This window comes from Electrophorus electricus, chromosome 18 (genome assembly GCF_041902795.1).
Source record: "Electrophorus electricus isolate QZ-2024a chromosome 18, ASM4190279v1, whole genome shotgun sequence".
NCBI classification, from domain to species: domain Eukaryota; kingdom Metazoa; phylum Chordata; class Actinopteri; order Gymnotiformes; family Gymnotidae; genus Electrophorus; species Electrophorus electricus.
The window spans coordinates 10,410,001-10,425,766 of NC_137514.1; the positions used below are offsets into that span (position 1 = coordinate 10,410,001).

The 15,766-nt window shown below is 41.9% G+C and overlaps 1 protein-coding gene across 3 annotated transcripts in view; it reads right to left on the reverse strand.

The window, feature by feature from the left end:
• Window positions 1-15,766, reverse strand: part of grin2bb (glutamate receptor, ionotropic, N-methyl D-aspartate 2B, genome duplicate b) — an 81,115-nt gene that overhangs the window by 17,739 nt on the left and 47,610 nt on the right. For all 3 annotated transcript variants that reach the window (XM_081701289.1, XM_035535037.2, XM_081701288.1), the window contains 6 exons: window positions 15,262-15,532; window positions 14,708-14,900; window positions 7,776-7,890; window positions 7,265-7,473; window positions 2,216-2,387; window positions 1-104 (listed from right to left, as the gene is read on the reverse strand). The exon at window positions 1-104 is cut by the window's left edge and continues 50 nt beyond it. In XM_081701289.1, the coding sequence (XP_081557415.1) occupies window positions 1-104; window positions 2,216-2,387; window positions 7,265-7,473; window positions 7,776-7,890; window positions 14,708-14,900; window positions 15,262-15,532 (1,064 nt within the window). The remainder of the gene's footprint in view (window positions 105-2,215; window positions 2,388-7,264; window positions 7,474-7,775; window positions 7,891-14,707; window positions 14,901-15,261; window positions 15,533-15,766) is intronic.

Genomic DNA, 15,766 nt, shown 5'->3' on the forward strand with positions numbered 1-15,766 from the left:
CTGATACCCGTTTCTATGAAGGGCACAGAGAAGTCAATGACCTCTGACCTTTCCTCATTGATGGTCAGAGAGCCCACCGCCATATGGGCATTCTTGAACACCACCTACAGTATGAGAGAGAGGAGACAGAAGGAGGGAGAGAGCAAGAGGGTGCGCATTGAGGGAGAGAGAGAGAGGGAAAGAAAGACGTAACGAGTTACAGAAATGTTACAGAGGACCAACACGATTATGACACGTGACTGCACTGATGAACGAAACTGCAGAGAAAAGGGAGAAAGGAGAGACTGAAAAGACCAGAATGAGAAATGAGTTCCAGCATCACATCCAAAACACAAAAGGACAAAGGAGACAGGAAGAGAACAAAAACAAGTCGGGTTACTCCAGAGACCTGCTGTACCTGGAAATAGCCACACTCCGTCCTCTCCGTAACCCCACCCCCCGACTCACACTCCTGTGTGAGTGTGTCTGTTGTGGGCACTAGTAATAAGGTATTATGATGTCTTTAGCCATCATGTAGGCATATTCAGCAGCAAGTACTCAGAAACAAACAGCAGCCTGTGCCAAACACTGGCACAGATGTGATGATAATTAATCTGACTCTGAATGAAAAGGAATGCAGCAAACGTGCCACATTCATTTAAACTGTTGATTAGTGTATGCCTCGGCAATGGCTACTATTTTTTATCTATGAAATCTAATCTATGAATTGAAATGGGCATCTCCTTGATGTCACGGAAACTACACCCTATGAAATACTGCACAGCTCCCTCGGTTCTGATTGGTCCACATCAGCTCTGGCTCTGCCCTAAGACTAGCTGCTTATCATCACTTGCAGCTGCTTTTTGATTATGGTCTCAGCAGGACTCTCTTGTTTGCTTTGGGTCTTGTGGATGGAATGTGAATGTTTTGTCCTTTTCAGTAGTTCCACTAGTTCAAGCTTAATTCCCATTGTTCAGCTTTTCAGTTGGCTGCCTGGTTATGTGTATGTAATTATGTATCAGCTTGTGCTGACCCTGTCTGCCTGTTTTCCTCATGCTGACTGATCTAACAGATTCTTTGTAAGGCCCTAATAACATGTGCTCTCTCTCTCTCTCTCTCTCTCTCTCTCTCTCTCTCTCTCTCTCAGCACTTTTCACCTCACCTTCTCAGAAATACTGTGACAATACCAAGCCAAAAATCACTGCCTTCATGTTCTTTTGTTCAAGATAGAAAAGTACCATCTTAAATAAAAGAGTATCTACTACTGCACTTATGTACCATTTTAAATAAAAGAGTATCCACTACTGCAATTAAGTACCTTCTTAAATAAAACAGTATCCACTACTGCACATAAGGACCATTTTAAATAAAAGAGTATCCACTACTACACTTAAGTACCAACTTAAATCATGAGCTCTTCAGGCCTTCACAAATGTGATTGGCAGCAGTACATGTCTGTACACCAGTGCACTGCATAATTTGCCCTTAGATGGAGCTGTGCAAAACATGCTGCTCACCTCATCTCAAATAAAGTGTGCTGACAGCTATCTCAGTGTGAATACTGAAGTGGCATGCCTGAGCCGCTCTGGTATTACCTGAAGGAATTGCAGAGTGCGCTGGGTAACGATGGGTGCTTGATAATGGCAGTCTTACTGCAAGGGGACTGAAGAGTCCAATAGGTGTAAGGCAAAATGTGCTTACGCAGCAAACAGACTGCAGTTTTTTAATCAGCTTTATCAGGTCCTTCAATAACCATATGAGCACATCACAGGGAAAGGAGGAGTGAGCAAATAGTTTCAGCAGCATGGGAGGAACATGGAGCAAAGTCAATATAAAATCACATTTTAAAACGAAACAGCTGTATTCCCTTAAAACCCCTTTCCAGTCAGGGTGTGTCACATAAGTCTCCCATCCAGTTGCAATGTACAGGAAACCGACCAGACGGAATACCCATTTATCCACAGTGAACCCCTCTCTCAATGATATGGGAAGGCTCTAGAACAGTTTATTTAGACTCTTTATCATATGTTAAGGCTCTAGAACAGTTTATTCAGACTCAATGATATGGGAATGCCCTAGAACAGTTTATTCAGACTCTCTATCATATGTTAAGGCTCTAGAACAGTTTATTCAGACTGTCATATGGGAAGGCTCTAGAATGGTTTATTCAGACCCTCTATGATACGGGAAGGCTATACAACTGTTAGTTCAGACTCTTCTGTAAGCCGCCGCCCACCTCGCCAACCATGCCGTTCCACGTTCCATTGATCTTTTTGCCATGCTTCCCGTTGGTCACCAGGTAGAGGTCATAGGTGAACTTGACCGACTTGGCGATCTTCTTGAGGATGTCTATACAGAAGCCCTTACAGCAGCGCTTGATATAAATCCCAGAATCTCCAGTTTGGTTTCTGAGAGAAGAAGGAAAAAAGGCATACATGTAGAAGACAACAGGAAAGAGTCAAACGTTCAGGACATGCCAGTTTCCTTTGGGCTGTTAACCATGAGCAATGAGACAAGTTATTCAATCAAATTACTTTAAAGATAACAGCGACTCACAGAATAATCGTAGTTGGGACACTGAGCTGAGAGTTGTGCTCAGAGTGGCTTTTGCATTAACCAATAACGAGATCACTTAACTGGGTCAAGCTGGGGTTAAGTGCCTTGCTTAAGGTCACAGTCGTGGGTAAAACATTTCATCTATTTTATATGGGACCAGATGCCTTTTAGGTCTATGGTTCATAACTAACTGCTGGGTTACCTATATCCCAGAAAACCTCTGGTTAAACATCACACACACACACACACACATATATATATATATATATATATATGTTTTTTTTTTTTTACCCCCAACTTGAGAATTAATCCGCATAGTTAAAGGAGCAAAAACAAGCAAATGTATCAATAAATTACAAAATATTAACATATACAGTATTGTCAATAATATTCAACTGTTCTTATCCGTTGTGCCTATTCTAGTCAATGATAGCCAGGATAGCAACAATGAATAATCTCACTGAAAAAGGCTAAGAAAAAAGATTAATGTCTGTATTTAGCAATGATAATGAAAATGACAACTGATTGTTGCTGACATGCAAAAAAGATTTAAAATTACATTCGCTGATAACTCAGTTTTAAGTTAAAGGAACGCAAAAGAACCCAATCTCCATTAAAGTGATAGTTCACCGATCCTGCAATACACATCAGCTTTTCATTCAGCCAGAACACAGCACTACAGATCTTCAGTGAAAACAGGAGGACAAATGGCTACCACTTTACATGGAGATTATGCTTATAAAGAGTTTATGAATGGGTTAAAATTATCTTATTAATGGTCATTAATTTAGTTTATTAATGGGCAAGAGTAACCTGTTGCTTGTCAAATAGTAGGCCCACTATTAAACTTCAGTCCATGCTGGTCATTTACTGGTTAATTACTTTGTCAGCCTTCATAGTGACCAGTGAGTAAATCTAACCACCAACAGTCAGAAATAATAATCTGGCACAGAGTAACATACAAACAGACAAAACTTACGCTATTGGTTAATGGGTCTTTTTTTGTTTCTATGTGTTACAGATGCTTATTATTTATTTTTACAGTGATTATGACCTAACTAAAAACCATTAACTAATTTGAACTCATTTTAAGCATTCATAAACTATTTATTAGGGCAGCCTTATCGAACAGTGGAAAATGGCATTTGAGTCATTAACGTTGGGCTATCAGTAGGCTTTGAGTACTCCCAAAGTTGGACAACTTTTTGTGATATCTAGAGAAGACAGATGACTAATTTCTAAATGAGGCCATTATGGCTGCAGTGTAACATTAAGATGGGAGCAGAACATGTAAATCAGCTGTAGTCCTCCCTTCTCCTAGAAATTTGTGTGTTTTTATTTTCATTGTGTTCAAGCAATGGCAGAAATCAAGTACTGTTTTTGTGAATAGTGCAAAATTGTCAAGGACTGCATAACAAACCCCACGGCTCTTTTTCAGTGACTGTGGCCATGTCTGAAATAATGTATTTCCATGCTTTACATTTTTTAGTATGACTGAATGATTAGTATGTTCACACTGCAAAATGGTCATAATGTAGTACACTTAAAAGAAACTGGATGGCTGCATGTGTGATTTATGAATAGGTTCTTATTTCCATTTTCTCTACATATGTATAAAGTAAATTAAAACATGCCAGTTTGGCTAGTTCATATTTTAATGATAGTCAAGTTATGCATTGGCTAGCTTACCCAATGTCATATGAATGCGTCATAGCCTTTAAATGCATTTAAATAGTATTTAACCATACTCTATATTATATAAACATATGTACTATATTTAACCATATAGTTGCATTTGCTTGTACTTCAGAGATTAGTGTGCTGTAAATACTCTGATGAACACAGCATAGCAGACAGTTCCGGATATAGCCTGTGTCTGTGGATTATGTAGCTCACTATATGCACTCAAAAATAAACACGCCCCTTCGGGGAAACTGGGGTGTTTCCTGTGAGTGTTTATATAGGTGGCTGACACACTGCGCTGTGGATGTTTTCACAGGTTAAGCTTATGAAGCCTTCAGTGAGAATAAATATTTGTATATCTCTTTCTGTGCTGGGGCTAGTTGTACCATTCTTGACTGATTAGTTGTTAGACCACCTGAACATTTGGACTAAATAGCAATAAATCACCCTTTTAATTTGCTGTATTTAGTAGCAGCATCACCTGACAGCTAAGTATATTACTTAATTAGAAACTAATTATTTTTGCTTTATTTCCCAGTCAGCTCTCACTGGCAATTATGAAAATAGCATCAACACAAAACTAACAAAATTTGGTGAATAATACATTCAAACATATACCTATACTTATCAGCGAGAAATGCATATTAGATGCTTATGTCTTAAGCTATACAGCAAAATATTTTTTAAACTGGGTCCTACATGGCTTACAGTGGCTACGGCTATCTGTTCTAACCCTGCACAATGCCACCCGGCTGAACAGGATTGACAGAAATACCATATTGCAATTATCTCCATGCATATTGCGATTACAATATGTTACCATCACGTATTGATGAACCCTTTGACTTTAAAAAGTTAAATATTATTTTAACCATTTTTTTAACATTTGCTGTACATTTCCATTCCAAACAAGTGTTTTTTTGTTGTTGTTGTTGTTGTTTTTTGTTTTTGTTTTTTGTTTTTTTACAACTTGTTAAATCAGCTGGTCTGTCAAGCAACTCCTGCTACACAAACCTGTCGCCACTTCAGCCCTTTGTGGACAAGACTGCTTAAGGCAGGCCCGTCACATTAATCACTGAATAGTGTTAGGGAAACCTAATCATGCTTTTTACTGCATGTCAGTAAAAAACATATTGCTTCGCAACATTAAAACGAGCCCCTGGGGAAATATGGTTAGCTAAGCTACAAGCTACGCTGCAGAAATATCTTGTACTCTGAAGCTACACCAGGTGTTACTGAATGAGCGACTGATAAAGATTTGGAAGGGAAAAATGACAAATGGTACACAATCATGTGATGTCCATACTTTCAGGTTTATATTCATGCATGACACGAACAGGAATATTGAAGATAATTGGGTAACAAAATTGAAACCGTGTTTACTAATGATGTGAGGGAAGAGGTAATGATGTTCTTAGCAGTAGGTGCATTATGATGCAACACTGGAGGCTTTCCTCCTGAGCCAATCATGAACCATGTCTTCACAAAGTCTAAGATCATAATGGGATGACCAGTGATTGGCCTGACCTCGACCTATAGCACTGACTTCATTAACATGAGCAACCCCTGTTTGTGGAGCACAAGCTCAAGGTTTTCATGGACTCTCAAACACTTTTAAGCTGATATGCTGAAAATTGTCAAAGACTTGTACTTCACTGTAAAAACAGCTTCACTATTCTGCATGTTTTCCAGAATTAGCTTTGCTGCCACCATGCTGCAGAGATCTGTAGTTAAACTAAGGGCTTATTCTCCAAACCTGCCAATACACAAAAAAACTTAAAGTCTATATTTAGCTATGTCATAAGATATCAGTTCTATGCAATGCTTCAGTTAAGCGACACATATACAGAATCAGTCCTACTAGATAGAAAACACAGTACAGTTATACAATGATAAGACCAAGAAGCATAAACACTTTGACCACGCTATTTTCTTCTACTTCTCCAAGGTCCAGATTCTGTGCTCATTACACCAGGGTACATTAGGATCTAAGTTGTTTCCAGATGGCATCCTTTTATCATAAACATCACCATGTGGAGTAGCAGGGTATAATTATGTCTTTTATGTGCCTCTCTACGCCTGTTAGCGAGCTTTAGATGCAACCACCGTTCCTCCTCCCTGAGGCAGTTTCTTGTCTCCTGTGGCACGATTCCATCATGATTTTTGACGCACTTCCCCTCGACACCGGGGACGAGTGAAATAACGATATGACGTCGTGAGAAATTAGGCTGTGATATGCTTTTCAAACATTTTGTGGATATTATCAGGAGCTGAATAAAACAGAGCAGCTGTGTTTCATAAATAAGGAGAGATTTAGACCAATTTTAGAGAGTTTGTTAACAATCACTGGTGTTCACAAAATCACAAAAACTGCGTAGTTACAAAATGCATAGTAACAAATTGCTGGCTACTGAAGCATAATGATACTGTGCCATTGTGCCAGTGTTAGTTTAAACATTTAATTATCCATAGTTAATATTTCAATATATTTGAATTTATAGTTTTTTGTTATAGTATTTATTTATTTATAGTATTGATTATTCTTTATAGTATTTATTATTTTAATATTCTTTTTAAAACTGAAAACTACTGTTTTACTGTCATTTTTTGCTCATTTATTTTCCATTACGTCAGTTAAATGTCATATATACCCTGCCTTTTGAGAATCCTGATATGTTTTTGCCATGTTGACCAGCTCTAACTGATGCAGTAACAATTCGACTTTCTGTAACTGGTACACATGCAACTGACACACATACAACTGCATTCACATCTGCCAGATGACTCAAATTACTTTAAAAAAAACATATTAAAGCTTAGACAAAGTGTAAATTACATTAAAACCACACCGTTTTAATCTAGTATAAGCAGTAAAAAAAAGGTCTGACAAAAAGTGACACCTTTTTAACTGTCTGAATGTGACTCTATGTAACACGTGGAGAGTGTGCAAGCATTAGTGAAGTAGGTCGATGAGCCTCTCGCTGGGCTCCGTGTAACATGTGGAGAGTGTGCGTGTATTAGTGAAGTAGGTGGATGAGCCTCTCACTGGGCTTTGAGCTGCTTTCTGCAGGGCACTGTGTTCCTCATGCATGTGCCGCTGAGGGGGTCCACGTCCTCGACGATGACAAACGGAGCCTCCTCCAGAGTGACGATCGACAGGTGGTCGTCCTGCCTCTCCTCAGCATCCGAGTAGAGCTCAAAGCGCGGCCACACGTGATACTTCATAGTAAGGGAGCCATTCTCCCATTTGCCCACCTGGGCAGGGAGGAAAGAGAGAGAGAGAGAGAGAGAGAGAGAGAGAGAGAGAGAGAGAGAGAGAGAGAGAGAGAGAGAGAGAGAGAGAGAGAGAGAGAGAGAGAGAGAGAGAGAGAGAGAGAAATATAAGGCTGGCATCAGATTAATGTGCTCTAAATTTGAGTACGGCTGAATAGCAGGAATTCAGGAAGCGGTAAGGCACAGACAGGGATGGGGCTGATTATGCCACCAAGGATGTGGGGTTTTGTGGATAGATGCATCAGAGATCCAGGGGGAGGAGAGTAAGTGAGAGACACACTTACTCTGTCCCACTGCCTTTCCTTATCTAGCAAAATAATAACCAGCTTGGGGTGCATCTGATATCCATCCTCACTGAAGGAGAGATTTCGCCCCTCAAATGTCACGTTCATGAGGTATCTGGGGAGAGAAAGCATATAATATAAAAAAAAATTAAAAATCCCAGAAAATCTCAGATAAGCCGGACACAACTGAAAAGGACTGAGGTTTTAGAATCCCGTTGTAATTACTCTACATTTGTCAGCCCTGCTGTGGAGCTGAAACGTATTACTGAAAGCGTGTCATGTAGAAAACATATTTAAGCAGTAAAAAGCGTAAAGCACCATATGTTGCTTTCAGTCTACAGGTGTGCTTTTGCTGTGTACACACAGGTCTCCACTACAGAGAGGGAGAGAAAGAGAGAGAGAGAGAGAGAGAGAGAGAGAGAGAGAGATGGTGCACCAGGTCCAGGGGCCATGACAGAGTGGACAGTCAGGAGAAACTGCAACAGCCCCCTCCCAGTCAACCCGTCATTATTTCTGCCTTGACATGAGCTAGAAGGTAATGCACATTACCAAAAAGACCAGAAATAGAGTTAGTTACATTAGCTTGAATCAGTTAGGTATAATCACCCTCCCTTTCTATGTGGTTGTACAGTGCTGAGGCACTTGGACAGCGATTGCGAATCAGTCCGTCACTAGGTGTGTGTGTGTGTGTGTGTGTGTGTGTGTGTGTGCCCTGGAGTGTTCAGGGACACAGATTTTCACTGGTGTGTTGGTATCGCAGTATGTGTGTCAACAAGTTTCTGCCATTGCCAGTGAAAACTCCTCTCCTTACCTTACTCCCATCCCCCCACCACACACACACAAACACAGAAACACACACAACCCGTTCTCAATCTGTAGGCTGCCATTGCCATGACAACGCTCAGCCACAGAAAAACGACTCATCGCGCAAGAAATAACTATTCAACACGGGAGACACGAAAAACAGAGAGAAAGCGAGAGACAGAGACAGCATAGAGTATGTGAGTGTAGCAAGAGCCCTCATTTATGGTAGCAGTCATAGTGTCTTAGCCCCATTGCTCAAATAACAGCGAGAGGTGATTTTCAGCCTTCTACACCACCTGGGTAACAGGCTGGGGTTACCTAAGCACATAAACAATGGCACAAAGGTAAAGGCCCTGGCAAGGTGCAATTGACTGCTGACTGCAGTGTACGTGTGTGCACACGCGAGTGCTATGATTGATATGCATGTATCATGATTTGAGAGAGGGGTGAGAGAATGAGGGAGAGAGAAAGACTCACTGGCATATGAAATGTGTTACCATGGCGCCCACAACCACAGTGATTTCCTAGCAATCTGCTGTGTTGCCATGGGAACAATAATCTCACCAAAGAGAGAGAGAGAGAGAGAGAGAGAGAGAGAGAGAGAGAGAGTGTGTCTTTCTTACCCAGACTGTTGCCCCCACACCCCTCCATCTGTCCCCCTTTCTCCAACTCTCTCTGTGTCTCTCATCCATCCCTTTTACACTTGTAATTAGGGACATGATTCAGAAGTACCCAATAAATCTCTTTCTCTGTAAATATAGACAGATCAATAGAGCAGCATGATAGGATGGTGTATGTAGAATTACCCTTTCACACTGCTCTGAGCTCAGTCCTACAGTTTCCTTTATAATGGCTAAGTTCATGTGCTGGATAGGGAAACGTTTCCTAGCTTAACTAAAACGTTTATATGTACATTTAGCTGCTGTATACATAGACTCCATCATCTGGTTCTGTGATCAACGTTTTCCTCATAGGTGCCAATCTGAAAGTATCAGGCAGCAGGGCTGTTCTCCTACGTTCACACATTCTGCCAACTGAAGATCGCTGAACTTGAGTGTAATTGCAACCTGCGAACCGCAGTTGTATTTATTTGATTATTTATATGAACTGGTATATTGTGTAGTTGGGCATAAGTGATCCTGTAGCCTCAAAGTCTCCCGTGAAGGTGTGTTGTGCTTTCTCATAAACATATGAAGCCCAATACTATTACTTCTTCCTTTAAGTAAAGGGATGGTGAAGACCTAATAATACCCTCCAGCACTGGTTCATTTCTTTTCTCTGCTATTGTTTTCCATGCATCATCGGTAAGACTGCGTCACTAGTTTGAACAGATTTAGAATGAGTTGGCTGCAAGGTGGCATTGTGATATCACTGCAGTTGGCCAGCTAATCAGGATTTAGGTATAATTTCTGCACCAATGAAAGGAGATATATGACAGCACAGCTGTGGTGCCAGATCCTTCTTTGGTGCTCACAGGCCTGTGTGTGTCTGTGTGTGTGTGTGTGTGTGTGTGTGTGTGTGTGTGTGTGTGGCCCCACAGGCCTCCCTGGGGAGACAGTGTGGCAACCGACCGAGCCGACACTCGCTAAACTGTCCGTAAATTATTTATTAATCTACAATTAATATACACATCACAAGCCACTGTAATTAAAAATATATACACCAGCATGCAGGCATACTCCAGAGACGGAAGGACAGACAGCCACTTCTGATCCATGTTTTTTGAGCTTCTTGTAGAAAACGTGGATTATTCGCTTTTAGGTATGCCGCACTAGCCCGGCATCACGTGACCTCGCGTGTGATGCAGTACACGGGCTGACGGCAGGCCAGGCTGCTCCCGACAGTGCCAGACTCGTCTTCCAGCTGACGCTGCCCAACCGCAACAGACGTGAAGGCAGACCAACGTGAACATGAATGACGACAGGTGCGCCGCTGAAGCCGAGGGGTCACGGACGAAAACGCACACGCACACGCACATATACATCCGCACAGGGGATGGACAGCAAGGCGGAGACACAAGGAGAGGCGCGCATGGGTAAGACATAACGGGCAGATGGAGAAAGGAGTTGGGAGCAGAACAAACACCAAAAAGACAAACGCTGGGGGCATACAGACAAATTCACACAAACACACAGAAGAACACTTAAGCCCCATTCAATCCTTCTCTCTCCCTCCCCATCTCGTGTTCACACACGAGAGCCTGGTGTCTTCTGTCACCACTCCCAAGACCACAGATATATGCCAATCCCGTCAGATCTACAAGAGTGCATGCAGAATGACAAAAACGGAATCAGAGAAAGTCAGCCCCATTGTCCATGTTGCCGTGGACGCGGGCTGTTACTAGTGTCAGACTCGAGTGGGTTTTTTTAAAGCCCACCTGATTTTTTTTTACATTCATCACTTCATAAAGTGACTTGGTGAAACAGTGCTTCCTCATAGACGTTACACATTGTGTCTGTTGCAATAAGCACAACTGCGCAGCTCTGGACATCGGGCTGGTTGGCTGTGCTACATTTGAGTTAAATGTTACTTATCTATATACTTCCAGCAGGATTCATGTGAAGAGCGTTTACAAAGCGGGATTACTGTTACATTTGGAGCCATCGGCACACCTTGTTGTCCTACTGACTGCAGACTGAAAGGGTACTGTCAGAAAATGACAAGCGACAGCTGGAACAGCTCTGGAAGACACATACATGTCACTAAATTGATTTGTTTGGGCATCACAAAGGTGCTCATGAACACTTTCCTACCTATGTAATATCATGCAATGTTAGGTGATATACTGTAATATAACATAAAACACAATGTGAATTGCCGTTAAGCAGGGACCTAATTTGTTTTTCTTATTACAAGAAAGTTATGTGTGACTAATGCATTCCATACATGAGTGAAGCACCAATTGCCAATAACAGGGTTTTTGGCATTCAGTACTTCACTTGTAATATTTAATACAGCATGTCCAAACCACGGTCACCTACTATGAACATGAATATCTTCCTCCCGAGCTTTCTGAATGCAGCACGGAGCACCGTAATTACACCATCAGATGATGCGTCAGAGTTTGTTAACATGCGTCTGCCACATACATTAGATGTAGCTCCACACAATCCCACGTTTAGCATGTGTTTTAGATATTTTAGAGGGTTTATTCTGGGAGGTGAGTGGGGGTGCAGGGGAAGCGTATGTACACACTGTTGTGTGTTTAAAAGTACAGCTTCCTCTGTCTACGCTCCCCACACAAGCCAGACAACAGAGTCCCCTCGCTCCAGAGCCTGCTACGACAGAAAAGCCTCAAACAAGCAACTGCTTTTGTGAGTTTAAAGATACACAGAGGCAGACAGTGAGACAGGGAGAGAGAGAGAGAGAGAGAGAGAGAGAGAGAGAGAGAGATGGAGTGAAAGAGAATGAAAGGGAGAGGGAGTGAAAGAGAAAGAGTATGACAGCCTTGTGAGGGCAAAGGAATGAGAGTACGAAATGAAAGACAGAGAAGGAGACTAAGAAAAGCGAGGGATGAGAGAAACAGAGAAGAGCCCGAGGAAACCAGAGAAGCTGAGAGACGGTGCACGAGTAAATCCAGAGGAAAGAGTGAGAGAAAAAGCCAAGCAAAACAGAGGAAGTGGAGAGTGGGGACAAAAAAACCCAAAAGAACCCAGAAAAGTAAAAAGATAAAAGGACAGAGGGAAAGAAAGACAGAGAAAGTGGAGTAAAGGAGACGGATGGGTTAGAAAGGCCGAGAAGAGAGGAGAGAGAGCTAACGTGAGGGAGTGCGGCTGAGAGGAGGTCCATCTCCACACCGGCTCCGTCGCCAGCCTATTACTGACCCGCCGCCACTTCAAACGGCCCGGCTAGGAGCCAGGCTCAAGAAGCCCAAATGCTAATTAATAATTAGCGATCAATGCCCCCTCCGCACCAGGTGTCAAGTACCAAAAACAAAGTGGAGGAAAATTGCTTGACTGAAAGGTGGGTTGTTTTTTTTCCCACACCGTGATTGAAATCGTGGGTGTTTGTAAGATCACAAAAGCCAACATAATAAGCAGACACATCGCGTGCTGTCAGAATGTCAAATGAGAAAGTGGGAACTCTCCCCCTCCATCTCTCTCTCTTGTCATCCATTATTGTTAAAATCTTGTCATTACACTCTTCTGCTGCCACAATCATTCAAAATATTTGAATCTAATTTAAAAAAAAAAAAAAAAAAAAAAAACACCATAGCATTACATAAAATCATGCTGAAAATCAAGATTCTGCATTTGTCGAGGTATGTTTGTCTCATCTTACCATGAGAAAACATGCACCAAAATATATTTTCAACAAGTTTTAACAATAGTTTTAGCAACTAGTTGTGGATGTTTTAATTTTTCACAAGTACTTGCACAAAACATGAGATGTTTTAAAAACCCATGTAGTCAGAATTTTAAAAACACCTATACATTGCAATGCAGTGCTTGAATCCAAACGCGCCATCAGGAACATGGAGAAAAAAGGAAGAAAAGCTCTCATGCCCCCCAAGAGGTTCAAAGCAGAGGTGGGCAGTTCAGCTTCAGAAAGTAAAATTCAACCCCAGGACTTGGCCCAGCTGCCTAGACTTGCTAATTAGCTCAGGCCTGTTTCTGGAATTAATTAGTGAATTCGAATGGGTGATACAAAATCACTGCAAGATTTTTACTTTTTGACCTTTTTTGAACTTTGAGTGTTTTTGAAGAAAGTTAGTGCTAAGTGCCACAGTTTAAATGATCTTCACAAATCTACTCAGGTCATGTAACGAGAGTCATGCCATTTATAGCAGCTTATTTCTACAAGGTCTTTACTAAGGACCCTGGCCAAAGCATTTTGCTTTTGTCAAAGGCATAAAATGGCCATGAATGGTGAATTATTTTTTAACAAATGACCTGACTAGAGGCAAACCATTTACAAAATAAAAACTTTAGTCTTAGCAGAACCTTAGCAAACCGTTGCTATTCCATCACTAAATGGACAAGCTGCAGACATCCGTACATTCCACACCATCACAAATTCATATTAGGCTAGTTCTGGGGCTTCCTGTGGCCTTATAGAAATTACCTCGTCATCATTGACACTGATCATGAGTACATTAATCACGCAGTCGCATGTCTTGTTCTTAGACTGAAATCCATCGCTACCTGCTGTCAGCTATGAAAGAGCAGCAGATTGCCTTATTCAGAGGTCCAGTACAAAATCTATTCAAATGCATGAATCTCCTAGTCTTGCACTCTCTGCAATTTGTGATTCAGCGGCTGGGTGACCTGCCGTGCTGGGGCGAGACAGTCAGTGGTACTTAATAACAGACCATATCATGGTAATCAAAAGGGTAGCAGCCCCCAAATAAAGCTAAATGTTTCTCGGGTGAGGATGAAAGAGAGAGTCCTGGCCGACGTGCCGTGCTCATCTTGCTTTCTTTGGCTTCCGTTTGTCGCTCTTTGCGTTCTGCATCCCCTCCAGTGCGACAGGACCGATAACGCAAACGCTGCACATCAATCGCCCGATGAGGAAAATCACATTCTGGCTGACTACAAATGCGTTGTTCTTTCCTCTGCCCTTGCAAGAAACTGTTTGCCTCTCAGCATCCTGCAACTGCTTTTAGGAAGGGGAGTTGTTAAGGAGGGTGATGCAAATTAAGTTCTTCAGCGAACTATGGCTGGAACATGGTTTCCCAGGTCACCAGAAAACAGGAAATGGATTTCCAATGCCATTTAATTTTCAGCACAAGTATATTAGTTGCCTCTAATGGTGCTCTTAGTAAATCACATACTTTGTCTCTCGCTTTTTCTCCCTCTCTCTGAACTAAGACAAATTGAATGTACGTCAGTGATTTTGAAAAGGTGTGTGTGTGTGTGTGTGTGTGTGTGTGTGTGAACTTCTGCAATTATTACCGTAATTGCAATTAATAATATATATCAGTTTTGGCTAAAACCAGAGCAGACCAAAGAGAATAAGGGAAACTGTAGTGAAAATCAATGTAGATTTCTCATTAAAAATATTTCTAGTGAGCAGGTAAGTGTGTGCCTGTGTGTCTCTGTGTATGTCTGTATGTCTGTGCGAGTGTGTGTGTGACTGTGTGTGTGTGTGTGTGTAGGCATGTGCGTGGGTGTGTAAGTCTGACTCACCTCAGCACTTCATTGGGGTTTCCTCCCTTCGTGCCTTTCTTGTCAGGCGCACCATGGCAACCTGATTTCAGCAGCGTGTGGGGACCTCTGTCCAGCATCATGGTGGAGGTCGCCATGGCAATGATGGCTACGGCATCACGTACGCGGGCCTCCAGCCCATAGTCCCACTCATCATAGGACACAGAGATCAGGCCTGTGACAGAGTCCAATCACAGTGAGAAAGTCAAAGGATTATTCCCCACCCACTAGATTTACTTCAGTTGTAGAAATTGATTTTCCATTAATTGTTTGTTTTAGCTGTGTACTATGTGTTTGCATTGTTTCAACAACATGGTACAATATAACCATATTCCAAATGCAAACATTTCCTTCTAATTTTTTTTCCAGTGTCTTCCAGCATCTCATTATTCCACATTTAACCTTTTGATATTATCTGATAATTCTGTTTAGGCTAATCTGTGTTTTGACATATCATACTGTAACAAAGTCTCTCAGTTCTTCCCTCCTGTTTTCCCTTCATCCCACTTCCCTCTCCATTGTCCCCTCTTTCAGACCTGTAGGAAAGACAGTCGGCACATTGTCGGCATCCCCCGCTACCAACGCTGGTACGATCCAGGTGTAACCATATCCAGTGAGGCCCACGGAATGTGCCACCTCGAAAATGGTGGTGGCCTCTTCTTTAGTGCAGTAGAGCAGTATAACAGGGCTCTGGAGCTTTTTCATCTGGTTCTGAATCTTAGAGTCCCCATCGTCCACTGACATATCCAGAAGCAGCACCTCCTCCAGTTCCCAACCTACAAAGCTGTTCTCTATTGTACTCCGGATCTGTAGGGGGAAAAGACAGCCAAACTACATTTCCCAGCAATGACCTCTACTACCTGGAAACAAAGCTGTTCTCTGTGGAGTTTTGTATCTAGAGGAGAAAAAGATTTTAAGCTTACAATCGAACAAACCAAAATTCCAGCCCACATTAAATCATAGATGTAGTACTGCAAAACTCTGAACAACTACATTTTCCACTATGCAACTACTATTCCCAACCCAGAAAACTGACTGCAC